The 20578-nt window shown below is 36.4% G+C and overlaps 1 protein-coding gene across 1 annotated transcript in view; it reads right to left on the reverse strand.

The window, feature by feature from the left end:
• Nucleotides 1-269: 269 nt before the first annotated feature.
• The window catches only part of LOC110035938 (regulatory-associated protein of TOR 2-like), a gene marked incomplete at its 5' end in the record, with an annotated part of 27626 nt that continues 7317 nt past the window's right edge, over nt 270-20578 (reverse strand). Inside the window, 9 exon segments of the mRNA XM_020740277.1 lie at nt 270-1058; nt 2711-2795; nt 3199-3284; nt 4751-4852; nt 4975-5120; nt 9781-9905; nt 12296-12419; nt 12512-12838; nt 12942-13556. Coding sequence (XP_020595936.1) covers nt 720-1058; nt 2711-2795; nt 3199-3284; nt 4751-4852; nt 4975-5120; nt 9781-9905; nt 12296-12419; nt 12512-12838; nt 12942-13556 — 1949 coding nt within the window.

Raw genomic sequence — 20578 nt, forward strand, 5'->3', positions numbered from 1 at the left:
TCTTGAGCTTTTACATACATTGCATCTAAAACTTCTATATTCATCTATCTCTAATTAAAATTTTCATAATTACAAATATCATATAAAAGGTAACACTAATCATCGCATTTTAATAGCTCAATCCATCTTTTTATTCATAAGTATTGTGTAAAAATAAAACGATGGATGCGAGAGATAAATCCATAAGAATTGAGTGCTGTGTATGTAATTTTTCCTTCAATCTAACCACTGATCGAGAGCTATAACATAATACTCGGCTGTATGGAGAAAAAGAATAAAAAGGCAGAAGCCCGAAAACATTATTTTGAACATTGGAATCAAAGCGCAAACCATCTCCCATAAAGGCCATCATAATTCATAATAATAAGAAAATAACACTTACAAATTGAACAAAGTGGGGGAAAAAAAAAATTAGATAATACAACAAAAGAATATGTACAAGCTATTACTACCTAAGTATCCTTATTTTTTTGAGCGCCTCCGATGGCAACGCAGGATGCCATAAAAGCTTCAACGACATGCTACTTCTGCGGCGGAGGCTAATGAATATTGTTAAGATTCACATTCCAAAATCCACGACTGATGGATCCAAAAAAACAACATCCGCCAAATCAACAGATGTTTCAATTACTGTGAAATCTGCACGCAGCTGCGCCCGTAAGATCGAAATATCGACATCGGCCGAGTCGAGCGGATAGGCAGAAACACTGATTGAAATTTTATCTCGCTTGATAGTTGTCATCGGCATGGATGGATACACAGGCATCAGCCGCTCCGGCGGCTAAGAGGACCTTATAAGGGTGGAAGGCGAGGCAACTGACAGAACCAATTCTTTGAGCCATGAGAGTGGGGTAATATCTGATGATACTCAGTTGCTCTCCCTCTAGGCTGAATACCTTGACAATCTGCTTTGCGGATCCACTGGCGATAACAGGGGCATGGCGGTGAATAGCCAAGGCAGTCAAAGAACCTCTATGGGCGTCTATTGTGAGGTATGCTTCGGAGTGGTTTCGAATGTCCAAAAACTGAATATCGCCCGCTTGAGATGCACTGACAATCTGCAGTGATGACATATAGCAAGGGTTACAAAAAAAAATAAAAGCATGGTTTACATACGTAGTACCACTCAAGTTCTAACACCTAAACTTTAATTTTTGGGTACAAGCCACCTTAACTGTGGATGAAAAGGAGCATTTCACTTTTACAAACGAAAATGGTGGTATTCTTCACGTGATATGAAAGATTTGGGTGGCATAAATATAAAAAAGTAAAGTTAGGTATTAGATATGTAAAAACATAAGAATTGGATGGTATGTACGTAAATGCCTCAAAATAAAAAACTCAAGAATTTCTACAACTAGAACAATATATAAAATATTCCAATACATGTTGGTCAGAGAACAAATGAATAGTTAAAAAAGAAAACGTCAGTGTTTGAATACATAAAAAAGTAAAAGTAAAACTTTAAGAAGCATGATTGAGCTATGCCAGAAGCTAAATTCTGGCAATATATTTCAAATGATCATGCAATGGAGAAGATATGAAAACACAATATAATGGCAGAAAAAATCACATAATCAAGAATGAGTCTAGTTTGTGAGCAAACTAAGCTCATTGAATTCGCCATATAGTTTAATGATTGTTCCAACACATTCATTTCTCTTTAACTGCCTCGATATTTCTTAAGCATCATACAACAGAGTTTCATTAGTCTTTTTCCAGGAACGACTTCGCCAAGTCTACTTTAATTCAAATAATTGATGATATCATTATGACAGTCTTTCTTAATTATCTTTTTCATCTTTGCAGTTGTATTTTGAGACAAATAGTAGAGAAGCCCATATGAAAGAGTTCCAGGAAGTGTGAAACTTGCAATTGGACTGGACCATGAGTAGAGGATTGAGATTGTAATTTTCCAAAGAAAAAAAAAATTTCCGGAGTAAATCGGCATTACAAAACGCTGGGATCAGAGAGAGGAATATAAAAGAGGAAAGAAAACAATGGAGACGAAATATTTTTAAATTTCATTCCTAATGCAATCATAATTCCAATGACACATTCAACACTTTATTAAAAAAAAAGGACACAGTACGTTAAATAGAAGGAAGATTTACAAAGACACCACTTAATTCCCCTATGTATTTACATCTCTAAAACCTATAATTCAATTTTTACATATATGACAGTTTGCCCATGTATGGAAAGGTGTATTTCACATTTTAAAAGTTAAACTAGTGAAGATTTGGGTGGTATAAATGTCTAAAATAAAATTTTGGAGATAGACATGTAAATACATAGGAATTGGGTGTAATGCATGTAAATGCCCCTAAATAAAAATTGAAGTATTTATCATAAAATAATCCAAAATACTAGAATATCCAAACCTTAATATAGAAGTATTTCTCAAAGTATTGCATTAGGAAGTGTTCCCACTTCCTGGCTCAAAATATGAAGTCAAAACATTATCAACCGCAAAAGAAAAAACGGCAAATGAAGCTTTATACAGGACAAAAAGCAGAAGATTTAGTTGAAAGAAGGACAAAGCAGTAAATAAAATTTCTTGTAAATATTTTCGCCTGCCACCAAAAAATATCCAGACAGCAATCATAAAGGGATTATAGGGTTGTGCAACAGAAGCCAAGACAAAATACGAAGTTGAAAAGACAAAGAAAAAAGATTAAAAAAAAAAAGCAAATTGGATAAATAGTACCTTAGTTGGATCAAGCCCGGGTTGAAATCCAATCCCAACAACTTTCTCCACTTTTTGACTATGCAGTTTTGTTGCACAAACAGGCCTAAAGAAGACATTCGAATAACGCATTAATGGTACAAAAAAACAATTAATTATAGAAATATTTAAATACATATAACGCAATTTCTAAAAAAAAATTAACACATTTTCTATGCATTTACACATATAGCACCTAAACTTTAATTTTTATATCTATATCAATTTACCTTTATTTTAAAATATGAATATCACTTCTACTAGTAAGTGTTATTTTTGACTAAATATGAATAATTTGAGTGTAATAAACATAAAAATTTAAATTTTGATGTTGGATATATAAATACAGAGAATTTATGTGGAATGCACGTAAATGTCCCTAAATTATCATGCATGTCATAATTTTAAAAAATAACTAAAACAGTAATAGGTTTCAAAAACAACCTTCAGTTATGATACATTAAACTTACATGTCAGGGTTTCTAACATCAAATATCCTAACTGAACCGTCGACAAAACCTGCCACAACTTGACGTCCATGAACTTGGGAAGCAGCCTGTCAAAGCACAAAATTATATAAAATGAGAATCCTAGGCAACAATATCACAAGAAAAAAAGTAAACCATCCAAGAAATATCCTATAAAAATTTAAAAATAAAATAAAATAAAATAAACACAGCTCAAACTAAAAGATATATCAAATTATTTAATAGTTTATCCTTAAAAAAGAAAAAATATATATGTTACAAATCAACCAAGCTATCTTGTTTCTAATCTGTAGTTCATTCTTACTGCTATTTTCTGCAGTATATCAGAAGCTTCCCGTGCAATGATAAAAAGGAGGGGGCGTTTACATAGATACCACCCAATATTTATTTACATATCTGACACCTAAAGTTTACTTCTTACAATTATACCATCCAAATCTTTCATATCATATAAAAAATACCACCATTTGAACTTGTAAAAAGTGAAATGCACCTTTTCATACAAAGGGACATTAACATACATACCACCCAATTCCTATGCATTACATATCTAACGCCTAAACTTTACTTCTTACAATTATACCACCCAAATCTTTCATATCACATAAAAAATACCACAATTTGAACTTCTAAAAAGTGAAATGCACCTTTTCATACAAAGGAAGCTGGCATGTATGTAAAAATTGAAGTTTAGGAGTTAGATATGTAAATACATAAGAATTGAGTGGTATGTATATGTAAATCTCCCAAATTAGAAATAGAACTCGAAAGAAAAAAAAACACACATGACAATAGATTTTATTTGTCATTCAAGAGGACTTATGTAGAAACAAATGAAGCACATTGCAGAATGTTTAAATCTACCTCATCAAGACAGAAGTGCATTGTCTAGACAGCTATAAATTATTTGCATGCACCAACATGAATGAATGACGGGATTTGTGAAAAATAAACTATAAATTAAGCGGATAGGTGGGAGATTGAAAGGTAAAAAGAGGCAGGGAAAGATCCAGTTACCAACTATTGTAAGCAATTCCAAATTAAAAAAAATGCACGGAAAGCTCAAGGTAGTATTAAGGGAAACATGAAAATGGCAATCCAGCTAACTATGCTATCATTACTATGATGCGGTTAATTTATAAAGTTCTATGAGGTGTGAATTTACATCGAATGCTAATTAACTCTAGACTACAGATATTACAGAAGGCTGCATGGGTTCATGGTTGAGAAAGAGAGAGCTGGGTTGCTATAAATGAGAAGCAGCAAGGTAGATTAAAGATGTGATGATCATAGAGGAAAAAGGAGGCTTATGCTCTCAGTTATCAAGATGACTTTGATGAAGAAAAAGTTATCTTGTAAACCCATAAATCCTGGAGATCTGGCTGAAACTTGCTCAGGCATCAAACTAAATACATTCAATCATTCATGTTCTAAAATCACAAAAATAAATAAATAAATTGAAGAGAAATATAGGTCATCCATACTAAGGTTCTCATACTGTAATTAACTTGTATAAATTTGGTAAAAGTCTTACTAGTGCAGATATACTGCTGTCTGATGAAGATGAAATGGAACTAATATTTTGCTCCTTGTCAAGGTCCCAAAGCAAGATGGAAGATATATCACTAGCAGCATACTGAGAAGAGAGAAAATGATTACAGATTAGAAATTTAAGTGCATTAAGGAAGCAAGAAAATAAATGAGAATAATGAAGGGCACAAAAAATTCAATAAAATCAAAAGATGGAAGAAGTGCTACCAAATAACCAGATTGTTGCTGCCAGTCAACAACAGCATTTGAAGCCCGAATGCCTGGTCTAAGACTTTGAATAGAAGAGAATGCTGTCACAAGCTTTTGTTTGCCCTTCAGAGAGTAATCTCTCCATATTCGAATATTCCCTTCACCTACATAATACAAGGTAAAACATCATCTTAAAGCCAAATATACAACGACAAGTGTTGACCATCATACCTAATCCACAAAATAAGTCGATTGGGCGTGACAAAACTGATGAATGATGAATGCAAGATTGGGCGATAAAACATAAAATGCCTCGATAATGCTCGAAAACACTTGAAACATCATCGAATTGTGAAAACGATTGTACGAGTACGTTCAAGGCATCAAAATTGCTTTAGGAAGTGTCTATTACAAGGGAAAAGAGTGAACATGATGAAAACGATATGTTGACGGCGCGACGCACGTAACTCAAAACAAAATCATCTCGATATCACCACAATTACTCAAACGAGCTCCGATCGCAAAACAGACTGAGTGAATGTGTTTGATTCATCGACTTTGCTTAGAAATGACACCCATATTGTCAACTTTTTGTACATTAGTTGGGGGCATACAAAACGGAATACTTACAATTAAAAATAAATAATTTAATGTAAACCTTTCCACAGCAAGCCACCAAATCATACTTCATCTTCCCAAGACATTCCCTGCTACCCATATCGTGCTCCATCTAATAGCACAGTACAAAACAAAATATTTTATTAAAAAAAGTAAAGAAGCCTTATCTCCATTTCTAGCACGCTAGCTGAACGATAGCTGCTCCAACAGCCTATTCCCTCTTCAACTCTCCCCCAACCATACGCATATCCTTCCTTTCTCCTGTTCATGCAAAAAACCCCTCTCCGACCACCTCCCGACAAACCGCCTTCAACTCCTCTTGCCAAAGCCACACTACAGCCTCTGCCATTCTCCCACTCTGCGCGAAATCACTCTAGCTCGACAGCTCCACAGTGAGCTCCCGACCTCCCTCTATCACGAGTCCTGAATCACTTCCCCACTCAACGACCTCTCTTCATGCAAACAGTCCACTTACTTCACCAACAGTCCTGAACACCCAGCCAACTACCCTTCTACTTTGCTTTTCCTCCTATCCGAATGCAGCAGCAAGCAAAACCCAGCTCACCTCACCTCCTTTCCTCTCCTAAACTTCTCTCTCTTACTAATTTTTTTCTTTCTTTTTTTTTTTTTGGACTCAAACAACCTCTCCCCTTGTCACTCCACTTCTTTGAACTGCATATCCAGCGCCTACTTTCTTCTGTTATCTCAATTCCAGGCCTAAGCTCAAGCCACCGAAGTTGCCCTCTCTTCTGCTGACAGAAACTCCACCCATCACCTCCCCTTGATGCTAGAGGTTGAAGTTCCCCAACTTCCATCCAAAAGAGCTCATGTAGCTCTCAGGAAGCCTAAAGTCTGCTCGTTGCGAGTCCAGGTCTCACAAAACTGAAATCTGTAAGGGAACCTAACGGCTACCCTCTCTCCGACAACCCTCCCAACAAACCACCTTCAACTCCTCTTGCCGAACCCATGCTACAGCCTCTGCCGTTCTCCCTCTCTGAGTGAAATCACTCCAGCTAAAAAACTCCACAGTGAGCTCCCTACCTCCTCTCACGAGTCCCTAGACGTTTCACCACTCGATCACCTCTTTTCATGCAAACAGTCCACTTACTTCACCAACAGTCCTGAACACCCAGCCAACTACCCTTCTACTTTGCTTTTCCTCCTACCTGAATGCAGCAGCAAGTGAAACCCAGCTCACCTCACCTCCTTTCCTCTCCCGAACTTCCTCTCTCTTACTAATTTATTTTCTTTTTTTTTTTGGACTCAAACAACCTCTCCCCCTTGTCACTCCACTTCTTTGAACAGCACCTACTTTCTTCTGTTATCTCAATTCCAGGCCTAAGCTCAAGCCACCTAAGCTGCCCTCTCTTCTGCTGACAGAAACTACACCCATCACCTCCCCTTGATGATAGAGGTTGAAGTTCCCCAACTTCCATCCAAAAGGGCTAATGTAGCTCTCAGGAAGCCTACAGTCTGCTCGCTGCGAGTCCAGGTTTCACATAACTGAGATCTGTAAGCAGACTTGACGGCTACACCCTCTCCTCAGGAAGCAGCCAACACCAGTCGCTCCTGCTCAAAATCTGCAGCCAAAACAGTAACTTTGCTTTGGTTCTCAAGGTAAAAGAATGAATTTAAGCATTTATATGGATTCAAACTGTTACGGTCTTTAGTTGGCCAAATTTCAGTTAAAATTTTGCTTAGAAATGTATATGTGTGTGCATGTATGCATATGCTTGTAGAGTGAGAGAAGGGAAGAGAATATATATGTCTGTCTACATATGTAAATGATTGAAATACGGAGAAAGGGAGAGCAAATTTTATTGAGGGATTCGTGGAGGTTTACTATCCCACCATAGTTGATCAACACAAGAGTATGAAGTGATTGCAATGTGTTTGGTGTGACAAATGGAACTCGTACACACTTTTCTTAATGTGATAAAAGAAACTCATAGATGACATTCGAGGTGCGATCCACTTTTGTTACGTGTTCGACATAATGAGTGGAGCTCATGCACGCTTTTCTAAGTATAGTGAGAGAGCTCCTATGTGATGCTCGTGATGCAAACCCTTTTCACGACGTGTTTAGTGTGACGAGCGAAACTCGTGCATGCTTTTCTCAGCAAGGCAAGAGAAACTCTACCCCTTTTTGTAACGTGTTTGACATGATGATTTAAACTACACGTTGTTCTTAGGACGACTAGAAAAACTCGTATGTGACGCTCATGATGCAATGGGAAAATACTTGTGTTGTAAAGTTTGACTACGAGCACTCCAAGCATGGCTTTCTTGGTGTGGTGGGTTTCAAATATTTCGGTTGCAATGTCTCACGAAACCAACCATGCACGACTATCTTGGCATGGTGGGTAGGCTTAATCTCCTGATGCTACCACAGTAGACGACATCGAAAGGCTGTCAAAATTTTAACTGTCGAAGACTTTAAATAAAGCTTAAGTTAAACTTAAATAATGATTTAAATGTGTCTAAACATAACCTAAATTAAGTCTGATCAAAATTTTAGAAAATTGAACAAATAAAAGAACTAACCAAAGAAAAGAACATAAAAATTCAAATGTTAAAAGAGCTTACTTGCAAGACTCAAAACTCTAACCACGCAAAGTAGGCAAAATCTACTTACTCTTCAAAAAAACCACAGGGCGTGAATGAAAGTCATACGGCCCCTCCTTTTATACAAGAAAAAAAGGCCATATGTGAACTCCTTTGATTAAGAAAACCACATGCAAATAAATTTTGTCACCCAAATTAAATGCAAATTAAGCCAAAATTTGATTCCCAAAACTTTAATATATATAATTTCAAACATCACCACCGGATTTGCAGCCTCAACGAAGAAAAGGCGCGTTGAAAGTTTTAAGGTGAAAATATCTGCATAAATCTTAATGACAACACAAACTTAATAATAATGTCTCCTAAAAGTCAATCTGAGCTGACAAACAGAATAGTCTCGCATATGCTCCAACCAGTATGTTAAATGTGTATACATGTTATTTAATAATGTTGTGTGAGCAATGGGCCACCTTATCTATAGGTTAAAGTCGTAAGTTCGACTTGGACCAATTTGATCCTTCTTCTTACAAGGACTATAGTTAACAAGATTGAGCCTCCATTGAGCTAGTTTGATCCTACTCTTAATTAGGACAGTTGTTGACCTAATATGTTAGTCTGATCCTCATCACAAGAACTGGAGTCGAGACATTACTAATATTTTTAATGATATTTAAACAATAGTTTTACATCGATGATGGACATATTCATTGCACATCTTAACTAGAGGGGGTCTATTTATAAAAATCAAATTTTTAAATCATAAAATTTATGAAATAATAAAATAACATTCTATCACTTAACGCTTAAAATAAAATCCATCCAAACTCCACAATTGTTTGTTAGGGTGGAAAAATTTAACATTGAGTCGAGCTCACAAAGAGTTGATGACATATCAATTATACGACTAAATTCATACTGAAAATAATTTCATTTCATTAAGAATGAGACCTAAATTTTTTGTTCTCATAATTTGGTTAGTAGGCTCTACTGTAAAATAGTCACGACTACAGCTTGTATGTTCTTAGTATACTTGATATGGCATAAAACTCTGTGTAAGCTAAGATCGACTAAGATTAATCCCCATAGATGAACATTCACCCAAGATCTACAATATTCCCTTGAACGAAACAACTCATGGTTACTAACAAGAATCTTTTTGTCAGGTTGGTTCAAAACTCCTCTGACTAAATAGAACAGAGACCATGACAATCCAGGATTGCGAAACCATAGAATCTTGATAGGGTTCGTCATCATTTCCCACACCATCTACTTTTAAGCTAACAAAGTTAATTTTATAACTCAAAATTTTAAATTTATTACTACTACATGCTAAGCTTGAGTACTTAGCACCTAATGCATTGTCGTAATCGAAAGAAATCACCCGTTATTAGTAGGGTAACATAGGGGCTTGCACTTATGGAAAACCTCCCAACTCTTAAAGTCCTCGCAAGATGAAGATGAAATCTCTAGGTAGTATATTATTTAACCATCTCATTTGCCTTCTGAAAATTTGACCCAAAACTTAACACTTAAGCTCTGGTCAAAAGTCCGGGGCTATTCAAAATTTCAGAGCCCACACGAAGATTCAAAAGGTTAACAATCCACAATTATTAAAAATTGCATGAAAAAAATAATACTTACTCGAAGCAACTAGAAGCAGGCTATCATCGAGTTCATTCACAAGGCAAAGTTTTGAAACCCCAATATCGGATGAATCATGGTTGTCAAAGCTGTTTAATGGTGTCGCTTCTTCATAGTTCCACACCCTAAAATATCATATTAATGGTTAGCAGACAATGTAAACATTTATAACAAAATTTGATAAAAAAAATAAGCTCATGACATATGATTTTTACAAATGCATAAATCATTGGGGTTATGTAGATTTTCTCAAGCCTAGCTCCTGAGCTGATTGTAAATTGGCTACAAGCAATATAAAAAGAATACTCTAAAATTAAAAGAGATTGCGAGGAAATCACATGACATATCACAACAGTCTTACATTCAACATACCAAAAAAACACAAAATAACAAAAAAAAGTTTGCCGATTATAAGATATAGCTATTTTCAGAATTCATCTAATAAAATAATAACAAGGAATTGTCCTTCATAGTCTGAGAAAACTAGTTCATCAATACATTTAAAAAATAACAAAAAGAGAAACACATTTGCTTTGGCTGCCCTACTTTCACGGCAATCTAAACTTGCAATAGCTTGCTTGCTTATAACCAATTAACCAAATTTACTCGATCAATCCTACAATTGGTCACCCTTCCATTGTCCGGAACAAAATACTATACAACATCTAGCATAACGACTTTCGATTTACAGGTCAACCAACAAAACCACAAATAAGTTTGTATCATATCATTTCATCTATGTGATTATGTCACGAATCCACTCATCCCTTCATCCACAACAGGATTTCAATTATCAAAAATGTGCATTAATTCATCATCAAAGTCACAATTGCCATGGAATCCTATCCATATAGCCTCTTATTCAAACAATTGACATCTTCATTAAATGGCAGGGGAACTTTTTCACAACAGAAGAGCAATGAATATTACAAGTCCACAGCATCACTGGCATGAACCTTGTGTGGGTAATTACTGAAAAATCCTCAACAAATAAAGGCGCATCACACAAAAGATTCATCATTTCAACCCTTCTGTTAATATAACCATTACTAGGATATAAAATGTCCTATTTTATCAAATTTTCATGCCGAAAAAACTCTCATAGCCCTCATTTGCTTCACCTCTCTCCCCCCCAACCTCCCACCCTTGCCCTGCTTAGTGTGCGTGTGAACGCGTTTGGAAATCAATTTTTTGCGCATGGAAGAAAAAAAACAATGGACAAAAATGCTGCTGGGCTAGCAGGTACCACTGAACGGGAAAACTGCTGAAAAATAGCCCAAGACAAAGAAACATTTGACAAACTGAGGGGTGCTGTCAGAGGCTACAAGACTAAAAGCAGCATGCACGGCCTGGTTACAAAATACTAGCAATTTATTGTTTCAAACAGGCACTTAGCTGAACATTGCTTGAGAATCGCTGGAAATCATAATACTATTTTATAAAATTCAATCTTACCTTCTTTGGCGTAGGATGCTTCTGTTAAAATAGATGAAAAATTTGCAACAAAAACAAAACAAAATTATTGAACACTTGAAGGCCAATTGGGATTGGGATCACTTTTAATTTTTGTTTTTAGTTAGTTTTTTTTATGTTTTGATTTAAAAAAAACATGATATAACATGTTGAAATATTTTCAAAAACACGAAAAACAACATTGTCAATGTTTTTAAAAATAAGTTAATTTTTTATAAAAAAAAATAAAACATGCAAAAAAAAAAGAACTAAACAAATATTTTTAAAAAAGTAAAAGCAAAAACAAACACAAAAATTAAAAACCAAATGATCCCAAACAAGCCCTTAATAAACAAAAAATGAACTCTAACAAGACCAATAATTTAATTCAGAGCGAATCAGCAAATTAGTAAGGCACTAAGACCAAAATGAACAGATTTTTAAACCATGAACCACAAAGAAGTAATCCTATATCTTAGAGAACTGTGTATAATTTGTTTTGTCTCATTAATTCATTTAAAGGGCTTCAAGGTGTAAACATAAATTCCATCACCCATCCGATATTAAACCATATACTTCACATACGAAACCTTATGCTCACTAATCCTAACGTTAATGCAGAAACCAATACCACATACAAGACGCTTCGTATGGTATAGGTTTGCCAGGTCTTATGAAATTATTTATGGCATTTGATATACAGAGATAACCAAAAAGAGTTTTTTAAATCTTATTTTTTCCTAATAAAAACATCATCTTTGTGTATATAATTCAAGAAATACAACTCCCGCATCCATTAGGAAAACAGAGCCTCTAAAGTAAACTTATTCTCAAATAAAATCATAAGAGACCGAGAAGGCTAAATAGTGACATGACAGATAATTTGTGAATGTACCGGAGCAAACCATAAACACTATCAGTGGTAGGATAATACCTCTTCCTAACAGCAACAAAAACTAAAATAAAATGTTCAGGATAAGTGTAAAAAAACACAAGAAAAATGAATAAACATAGAAATCAGCATCTCATTCTACAAGAAATTAAGGTTCCAATGCTTCAATACCTAATCCTCTCATTCTCATCTGCAGCAACAACAATTGGAGAAAATGGCAGAAGTAAGGTGGCCTTTGTGCCAGCCTCAAACCTGGTATCCCAGCTGGCAATTTGATTGTTAAGCTTAGTAACAGCTGAAATAATATAATAAACAAAAAGAAACTTGGTCAGATGAAAAGGAAAAACAAATAAATTAAACATTAAATCAACTAACAAAAAACCATACACAAATGCTGGCATTTAGCTATGCCATCCAGTGCAATTTTCTCCCTTTGCTCTCTTCTAGCAATGACATCCGCATTGTCATCAGAAGCGCTAAGAAGAGGCCGTGAAAAATGTCCACAACTCCAGTTATAAATAGAAGATTGAGGAAGTAAACTACGCTCAGAATTCCCAGATCCTGTAGAACCTAACAGAGGATCAGCCAGCCCTGTGTCTTGGGAACCCAGTTGGTGTGGCCTAAATTCTAAAGAGTATACTCGCCTCAATCCAGTGAGGTAACTTGGCCTAGGAGGACTAACAGGAGGTGTTCTAAAAGTCATTGGCAAATGACCTACATGGATAACATATAACATTCTTAAATAACATTCTTAGATATATTCTCAAAAGTTATGCACATTGATGATGAATATTTATAAGGCATCAAAATGAATTACCAGCATGCATATCAAACCAGGAAGATGAACGAGCCAAACCAAAGGTAGAAGATGTAGATTGACCGGGTAAATCGCCTTGAACATTTCCGGTACTATGTTTTCCTCCTTTTGAAACCACATGCTCAATTCCAATAATCGCAAGTGCTCTTCTTCCCAGAGTAGCAATTCGGGGGGATGGATCTTTTGCCAAAGCAGACATGGCCACAACACATTGGGAGTAAATGGCACCATCTAGAGGTCTTGGTCTGAAATGATTAACGACTCCATTAGTGGATGTTTCCTTTAGTAATATGCCAGAATCAGAATGCTGAGACGATTCATCTGAGACAGGAGAACCATGCATAATCCCTGTCGAAGCGATGGGACTGCTCGTTGAGATCCTTCTGTCTCGAGTACTAGCCATGCTGTCACTTCCAACTCTTAGCACAGGGACATTTTGTGAAGAAAGCGAACCTCCCTGCTGCATATATTGGTTTGGGTTTGTACAGACACCACTGGAACTGCTAATGTTTGCAAGGGATGGCAATGAACTCAGGACTGAGTTTTGTGGCTTCCAATATGCAGCAGCAATCGACTTCAGGTGCTTGTTGTGGCCAAAGCCAAAACGAGCAAGTGCTGACAGATGAAAAATACCAGACTATCATTGAACATGAGAGAAAAATAAAAATGCAAGATGTCATAAAACTAGAGAAAATTATATAATGATACAAGCAGATAAAAAATATAACAAATCTGAGTAATGAAGACATCACGACACCTAAGGGTCCATTTGGGATCACTTTTGTTTTTTTTATTTTCTAATTTTTGTTTTTATTTTGTTTTGTTCATGTTTTGATTTGAAACAAAACATGTTTTGTATGTTTGTTTAAAATATGATTGTTTTTTAAAACACTCAAAACATCTAAAAGTAGTTTTGTGTGTTTCCAAAAACAAATTTATTTATTTTTAAAAAATGAAAATAAAAAGATACTAAAAAAACACGTCAAACAAACATGTTTTTAAAAACAAAAGAATAAAACCAAAAAAACAAAATTGATCCAAAACAAGTCCCATTTGGCATCCCTTTCAGTTTTATTTTGTTTTTATTCGTGCTTTTATTTTTGAAAAAAAGTTTGGTTAGTATAATTTTTTCATGTGTTTTAGTATTTTGTTTAAAAAAAATCCCTTTGTTCTTAAAAATACTCAAAACAACTAGAAAGCATTTTAAGGATTTTTAAAAATAATTACCACAATTAAATGTGTTTTAACTCAAATCAAAACATAAAAAAAACAAAATAAAAAGAAAAAATAGAAAACAAGGGCCTTAAGTAAATCATTTCAACACAAACTCAGCTCAACGTGTTATGAGAAACTAGAACAAAGCAAGGAAATTAACTTGATTGTCCTATCTCCCTCGCTCTCAAAATTAAACACTAAGAATGGATATAATATTTAATGCCCTCCAACCCTCAATCCTGTGTTCCACTCATGATTCTGATCAATGATCACAAATAAGGAATAACACTACAAAGAAACTATGTGAAAGCTAAATTAAATTAGTGGCAAGACACAAGGAATGAGTATTGAGTAGGTTGCACCCGCTGTGACCAAGGTTACAGTTTCAAATCATGAAACTCAACTCTCCACAATGCAGAATGCATGACGTACTAAGATCACTCTGAAACCAAAACTAAAGGAATATGATAAGTTTAATACCATATGATTGCCAAAATGCTGAATTTATGTTGGCCCTTTGTACCATAGTCTATGGCTTGAAACAATTATTTTTTTCGCAAATTTGCGCCTGAATAATTTCATGGCTTTTTGAAGTCACCGTTAAGGGAGAGTCGAGCGGATTAGGCTTGCCAAAGGAGAATCTTAGAGAGATAATATGGGTAGGAATTTATGTTTCGAGAAGAAAGCAAAAAAGAAATTCAATCAATCTAGTATTTTGCGAAAGAGAAAATTTGAGATTCATTGGGACTTAAATCCAAATAGAGGAAGCGAGTTTACTGTGGGGAAGACGGATTTCCACTTTTGCAAATCAAGTAGTAAAAGAAAGGGAATCAAAAAAAAAAAGGAATTTAATACCAAATTACAATTCATAATAGATGAATATTCACAATGAATTCATTCCCTTCTAATAAAAACTTAGTTAGTGACAATTCAAACATATTCAAAGTTAAGTATATGTAAATCATAACAAACGAACATATCAAATCATCTAAACAAAATATAAGATAATCCTAATAATAAAGATAATTTATAAAATGATAGAAATATATAAAATAACTAAAGGAAACTAAATGTAGTTCTATCCATGCCTTTAGAAACATCAATTCCCGTAAGGCCAAAAAAATTTTTCTGTACAAGTCATGGGAACATATAATTTCTTGTTTAGCGTCTACAGAGCTAGAAGTGAAATTAGTTCATATGTCTTAAATCATCAACATATGCAATCTAAAAATATGAAATGGGTTTGAGAGGCATTGAATGTTGCTAACCATCATACGAGTTTGTTTTATCAATGCCATGGAAGAGGTTCACAAATTCATTGTTGTAGAAGTAAATGCAGCACAAACTCAAGCTATGTTAACCAAAAAGAAAAATTGGAATTTTGGAGCATCTTAAATATCTAGTGATGAATCATAATAATAAATAAAATATGGATCAACATGGAGCAACGTTAGAGTATTTTTAATAAAAATTTTAAAAGAAGGCAGGTCTAGCTAATGCCCAATAATTGAAGTGTTACCTCTTATTTAAGTAGTAAAAAAATTTCTCTTTGCTGATAAAATTTGGACTAGCTTCCACATTAAATTAATATTAATAATTTTTTTTCTTATTGAAGATAGCAGAGAGTATATATTGTGTATTTTTTATATAGTGCATGTTACTGATACCTAAAGTTTTCAACGCCTAATATCATCATCATCAACTAATAACTTTACATGGTGCTGCTTAAAATTTGTAAAGATCATTAAAAAATATATCTATCTGATGTTATGTCCTAATATCTGTGAAAATCACAATTATTCTATTTGATGCCAAATCTCATGTTTAGTTTGGTGCTTTGAGGTTGCTAAAAAGCTAAGAACCTCCTCAATTATCATAGAGACGAGCAAGTTGTTATGGACATACTCTGTCTGATACCGAAGTTAGCCCAAACCATAATGAAAATGCGAATGTTATTGCAAAAATTCAAAACGGTTACAAAAAAAGACTCTTGACATTAGGAAAATAATGAAACAAACATAAAAGACACCCGAGAGCGATGGCGAAGGTGATGGATGGAAGCTGGGCAGCAGGTAGAGGGGTTGGTTGGGGGTAGTGGGGGGTAGCTGGATACTTGGAATGGCGTGGTTGCAACAGTGGAAGGCAGGGAGGAGGGGCAGCAGTGACAGGACAACAGAGAAGAGGGAAGCTGCAGCTGGCTGGGAGGCTGGCGACAGCAGGATAGGAGGGAGGGAAGGTCTTGTCGCAGCAAGTAGGAGTAGCGGCAGAAGCAAGGAGTGGGGAATAGGATTGGCGACGGGGAAAACAGAAGGTGGTGGAATTTGCAAGGGATTTGGGGAAGATGGGTATCCCCACAGGGTTGAGTTACAGTCAGAGCACCCCTCGAACTTTTGAAGAAGAACACCACCTCAGGAGAGTTACAATTGAAGCACCTCATTGCCTTTAGATACAGCCTTAGAAGAAAAAACAGCCTCGAAAGCGGGCTTGGAAAAAATTTGAAATATGAAATCTAAAAGGAGGCAAAAAACATTATTATAAAAGATACTAGTAGTTAGAATATGAATGAATTAGAATAGGAGGAAAAATAATTAGAAAGGGAATAGAAAAAAGGCAAGGACTAGAAAAAAAACAAGGAATAGAAATAGACAAGAAATAGGAAATGAAGAGAAATAGGCAAGGACTAGAAATAGAAAATGAAGAGATATAGGATAGGACTAGAAATAGGAAAGGGATAGAAGAGGATGAAGTTCCCTCCATAGAACAGAGTAAAATAGGAAATTAGGAGAGGGAAGTGGCGTCAATTCCAACCCCCATAAAGGCCAGCCAATTCAGTCGGCCACCCAGAAAGCCCCGCATCAATCTCCCAAGTTTAGGGGAGCTTCAACTTTATTCGTTGAAGCTTTTGGCTTCTCTTAGCACGGAGTCATCTGCCAAATAAAAAGTAGCAAAGATAATGCAGTTTCCTGTTAGGTCGATCATGTCGGTGTTGTCATTCTACTGTACATTTTGATAGAACAAATATAAATTATATGTTAGCACATCGAGAGCCAGGGTTGTATATAGATGTAAGTTCCCGCAATATAATTCTTGATCCCTAAGTGGAACAGTCTTTTTCCAATTCTCTTACTCAACGGAATGTAACTGATAAACCAATATGTAAGGAGAGATCAATTTGGCACGTTCTGAGCTAGGGTTGTATATAGATGTAAGCTTCAGCAATGTAACTCTTCAGCCCTTAAGTCTAGAACATTCTTCTTCCACTTCTCCTATTCGGCAGAATGTAGGTGATAAACCAATATGTGAGGAGAGATTAACTCTGGGGTGGACACCGTGTCAGATTACACCATTTTCACTAGCAAACACTCAAGAAATACCTCTTCGTCACTAAGAGAACATAAGAATTCCCTTGTCTATCAAGCTCCTAAAACGAATTTCAAGGTCGGGGTTCATACCTCCTGCCCATACATCACTGCAAAACTGAATCAAATGACTGAATAACTCAATTTAATCTTCTTGGGATGACACAAAAAGACCTCATTTCAGACGAGTTGGACCTCCCCCTTAGTAGGGACAACTCAAGAATGAGTCAATCGATCTGAATGGTCTGAATTTCTCTTATCTGGGACTGTCATGCCTCTGGTGCAGTTCCTCGAACTTAAGTCTGCCTTGGACAGTCACCCTAAACTTGTTTTGAGTTTCCTCCACGGGGTCAGTTGGAATTATGCGAATCTTTTTCTTCTCAGTTAGAAGTTGATTTTCCTCCTTTGTATCATCATCGTATTCAGTGTATATTGTGTCATGACCCAATTTTTTAAGAATGTCCTGCCCAGTGAAATAGATCACCCTCTGGTTGTGCAATCGAATTCGACATGCCCAAAATTGTGGCATTTGCAACACTTTCAGACTAGGATAGATTTAGGGATGGGGATTGATTCCACTTACTCTTCACTCCAAATCAACTTTCCCTCTAACAAGGTTAGCTCGGATGTTCTCCTGCATCTGGTTGTAAGACTGAGGTTTAGCATTGTCTGTAAGACGTAGTGGTCGCCCAAGCTAAAATTTGAACCTTCTGTCTATAGTAAACTGGTAGGAACTAGTACTGGACCTCCCGCTTCATCTTCATATTCTCCTGTTCTCCATATACTTGCTCATCTCTCAGGGTCTTTTGATACTGGATTCAAAGCGTCGTTGACTATCTTCTGCATCACTAAAGTCCTCCTTATGGAAGGGATTCAGGTCCTCGTCTCTAGCTCCCCATCGGTTCTCCATATACCAGTTGAGATTAATCTCCCCCTGGGTTTCATCCTCAATATTTGTAAGTCTCCACTGAAGTCGACGGATCACCCGCTGTATCCCTTACCGGGTAGACTCCGACATGTATCTCCTAGATGGCATGACTAAATGGGAGGTGAAAGAGGGTGTATGAGACTAATTGAAGGTGTAAAAAATTTAATTCGGGTTGTTGATTTTGAAAATCAACAAAGGGAATCTAGGGTTATGTCAAATTTGGCTATGGTTTGGTGGTTGGTAGAACTTTTTTTTGGTAGATGTGGCTTGGGTAGGGGCAAATGCTAGAAAACCGTAGGATATGATAAGAGTTGGGCTAGCTCTGATACCAAATGATAATGGAGTTAACTTAAACCATAATGAAAAACGAATGTTATTTGCTAAAATTTTAAAGGGTTACAAACAAATACTCTTGACATTAGGAATATAACAGCACAAACACAAAAGACACCAAATGGCGATGGCGAAGGAAATGGATGGCGGCTGGACAATAGCTAGAGGGGTTGCGGGCGCAATTGGTCGCTTGGAATGGCATGGTTGCAATACTAGAAGGCAGAGAAGAGGGGAGACAGTAGTAGGACAACAAGGAAATGGGAAGCGACAGCTAGCTGGGAGGCTGGAGGGTTGGCGGCAGCAGGCTGGGGTGGGGGGGAGGAAAGATCTAGCTACAGCATGTGCTTGGGGGGGAGGAAAGATCTTTCCGCAGAGAAGATAGTGGGGAATAGGGCTGACGACAAGGAAAACAAAAAGAAAGTAGACTGCAGAAGGAATTTTGAGAAGATAGGTATCCCCACAGAATCGAGTTACAGTCAAAGCACCCCTCAAACCTTTGGAGAATATCATCATCTCAAAGGAGTTATAGCTGAAGCACCTCCTCACCTTCAAATACAATCCTATAAAGGAAAAAAACCCCAAAGGCGGGCTTGGACAGAATTCTGAAATCTTAAAGATAAAAACTGAACCCTAAGAGCAAAAAACATATTTATAATAGGTACTAATAGTTAGAATAGAAAGAAAATAGAATTATGTAGGGAATAGAAAAATGCAAGGAATAGAAGATGGAGGAATAGAAATATGAAAGGAAAAAAAATAGCAAGGACAATAAATAGGAAAGTAAGAGAAATAGGCAAGAACTAGAAATAGAAAAGGAATATAAGAGGAAGAAATTCCCAATATGGAAGGGAGTAGAATAGAAAATTTCGAGAGGGAGGGGTGACAATTCCAACCCTCATGAAGGCCGGTCGATTCAGTCACCCACCCCCTCTTGACATTAGGAAAATAACAGAAAAAACATAAAAGACATCATGGGGTGATGGCGAAGGTAATGGATGGCGGTTGGACAACAAGTAGAGCGGTTGTTTGGGGGTTGTGGGTGCAGTTGGAGGCTTGGAATTGCAAATTGTGTGGTTGCAATACTGGAAGGCAGGGAGGAAGGGCGACAGTCGTAGGACAATAGTGAAAAGAGAAGCGTCAGCTGGCATGGGAGGCTGGTGGCAGCAGGCTATGAGGGAGGAAAGATCTTGCCACAACATGTTTGGGGGTGTTTTGCTGGAGTAGCGGCGACAGCAGGGAGTGGAGAATAGGAATGGCGGCAAGGAAAATAGAAGAAAGTGTGTCGCAGAAGGGATGTTGGGAAGATAAGTATCCCCGCATGATCAAGTTACAGTCGGAGCACCCCTCGAACCTTTGGAGAAGATCGTCATCTCGAGGGAGTTATAGCTAAAGGACCTCCTCACCTTCGAATACAGCCATAGAAAGAAAAAAATCCCCGACGACGGGCTTAGACAGAAATTTGAAATCTGGAAGATAAAAACTGAATCCTTAGATCAAAAAAACATATTTATAATAAATATTAATAGTTAGAATGTGAAGGAGCTAGAATAGGAAGAAAATAAATTATGAAGGGAATAGAAAAAATGCAAGAAATAGAAGATGAAGGAATAGAAATAGGAAAGAAAGAAAAATAGCGAGGACAAGAAATAAGAAAGGAAGAGAAATAGGCAAGGAGTATAAATAAGTAAGGAATATAAAAGGAAGAAGTTTCCTCTATGGAAGGGAGTAGAATAGGAAATTAGGAGAGGGAAGGGGTAACAATTCAAACACCCCCCCGCCCCCCCCCACCCCCCACACCAACA

Source organism: Phalaenopsis equestris, unplaced genomic scaffold, assembly GCF_001263595.1.
Source record: "Phalaenopsis equestris unplaced genomic scaffold, ASM126359v1 Scaffold200800, whole genome shotgun sequence".
Lineage (NCBI taxonomy): Eukaryota > Viridiplantae > Streptophyta > Magnoliopsida > Asparagales > Orchidaceae > Phalaenopsis > Phalaenopsis equestris.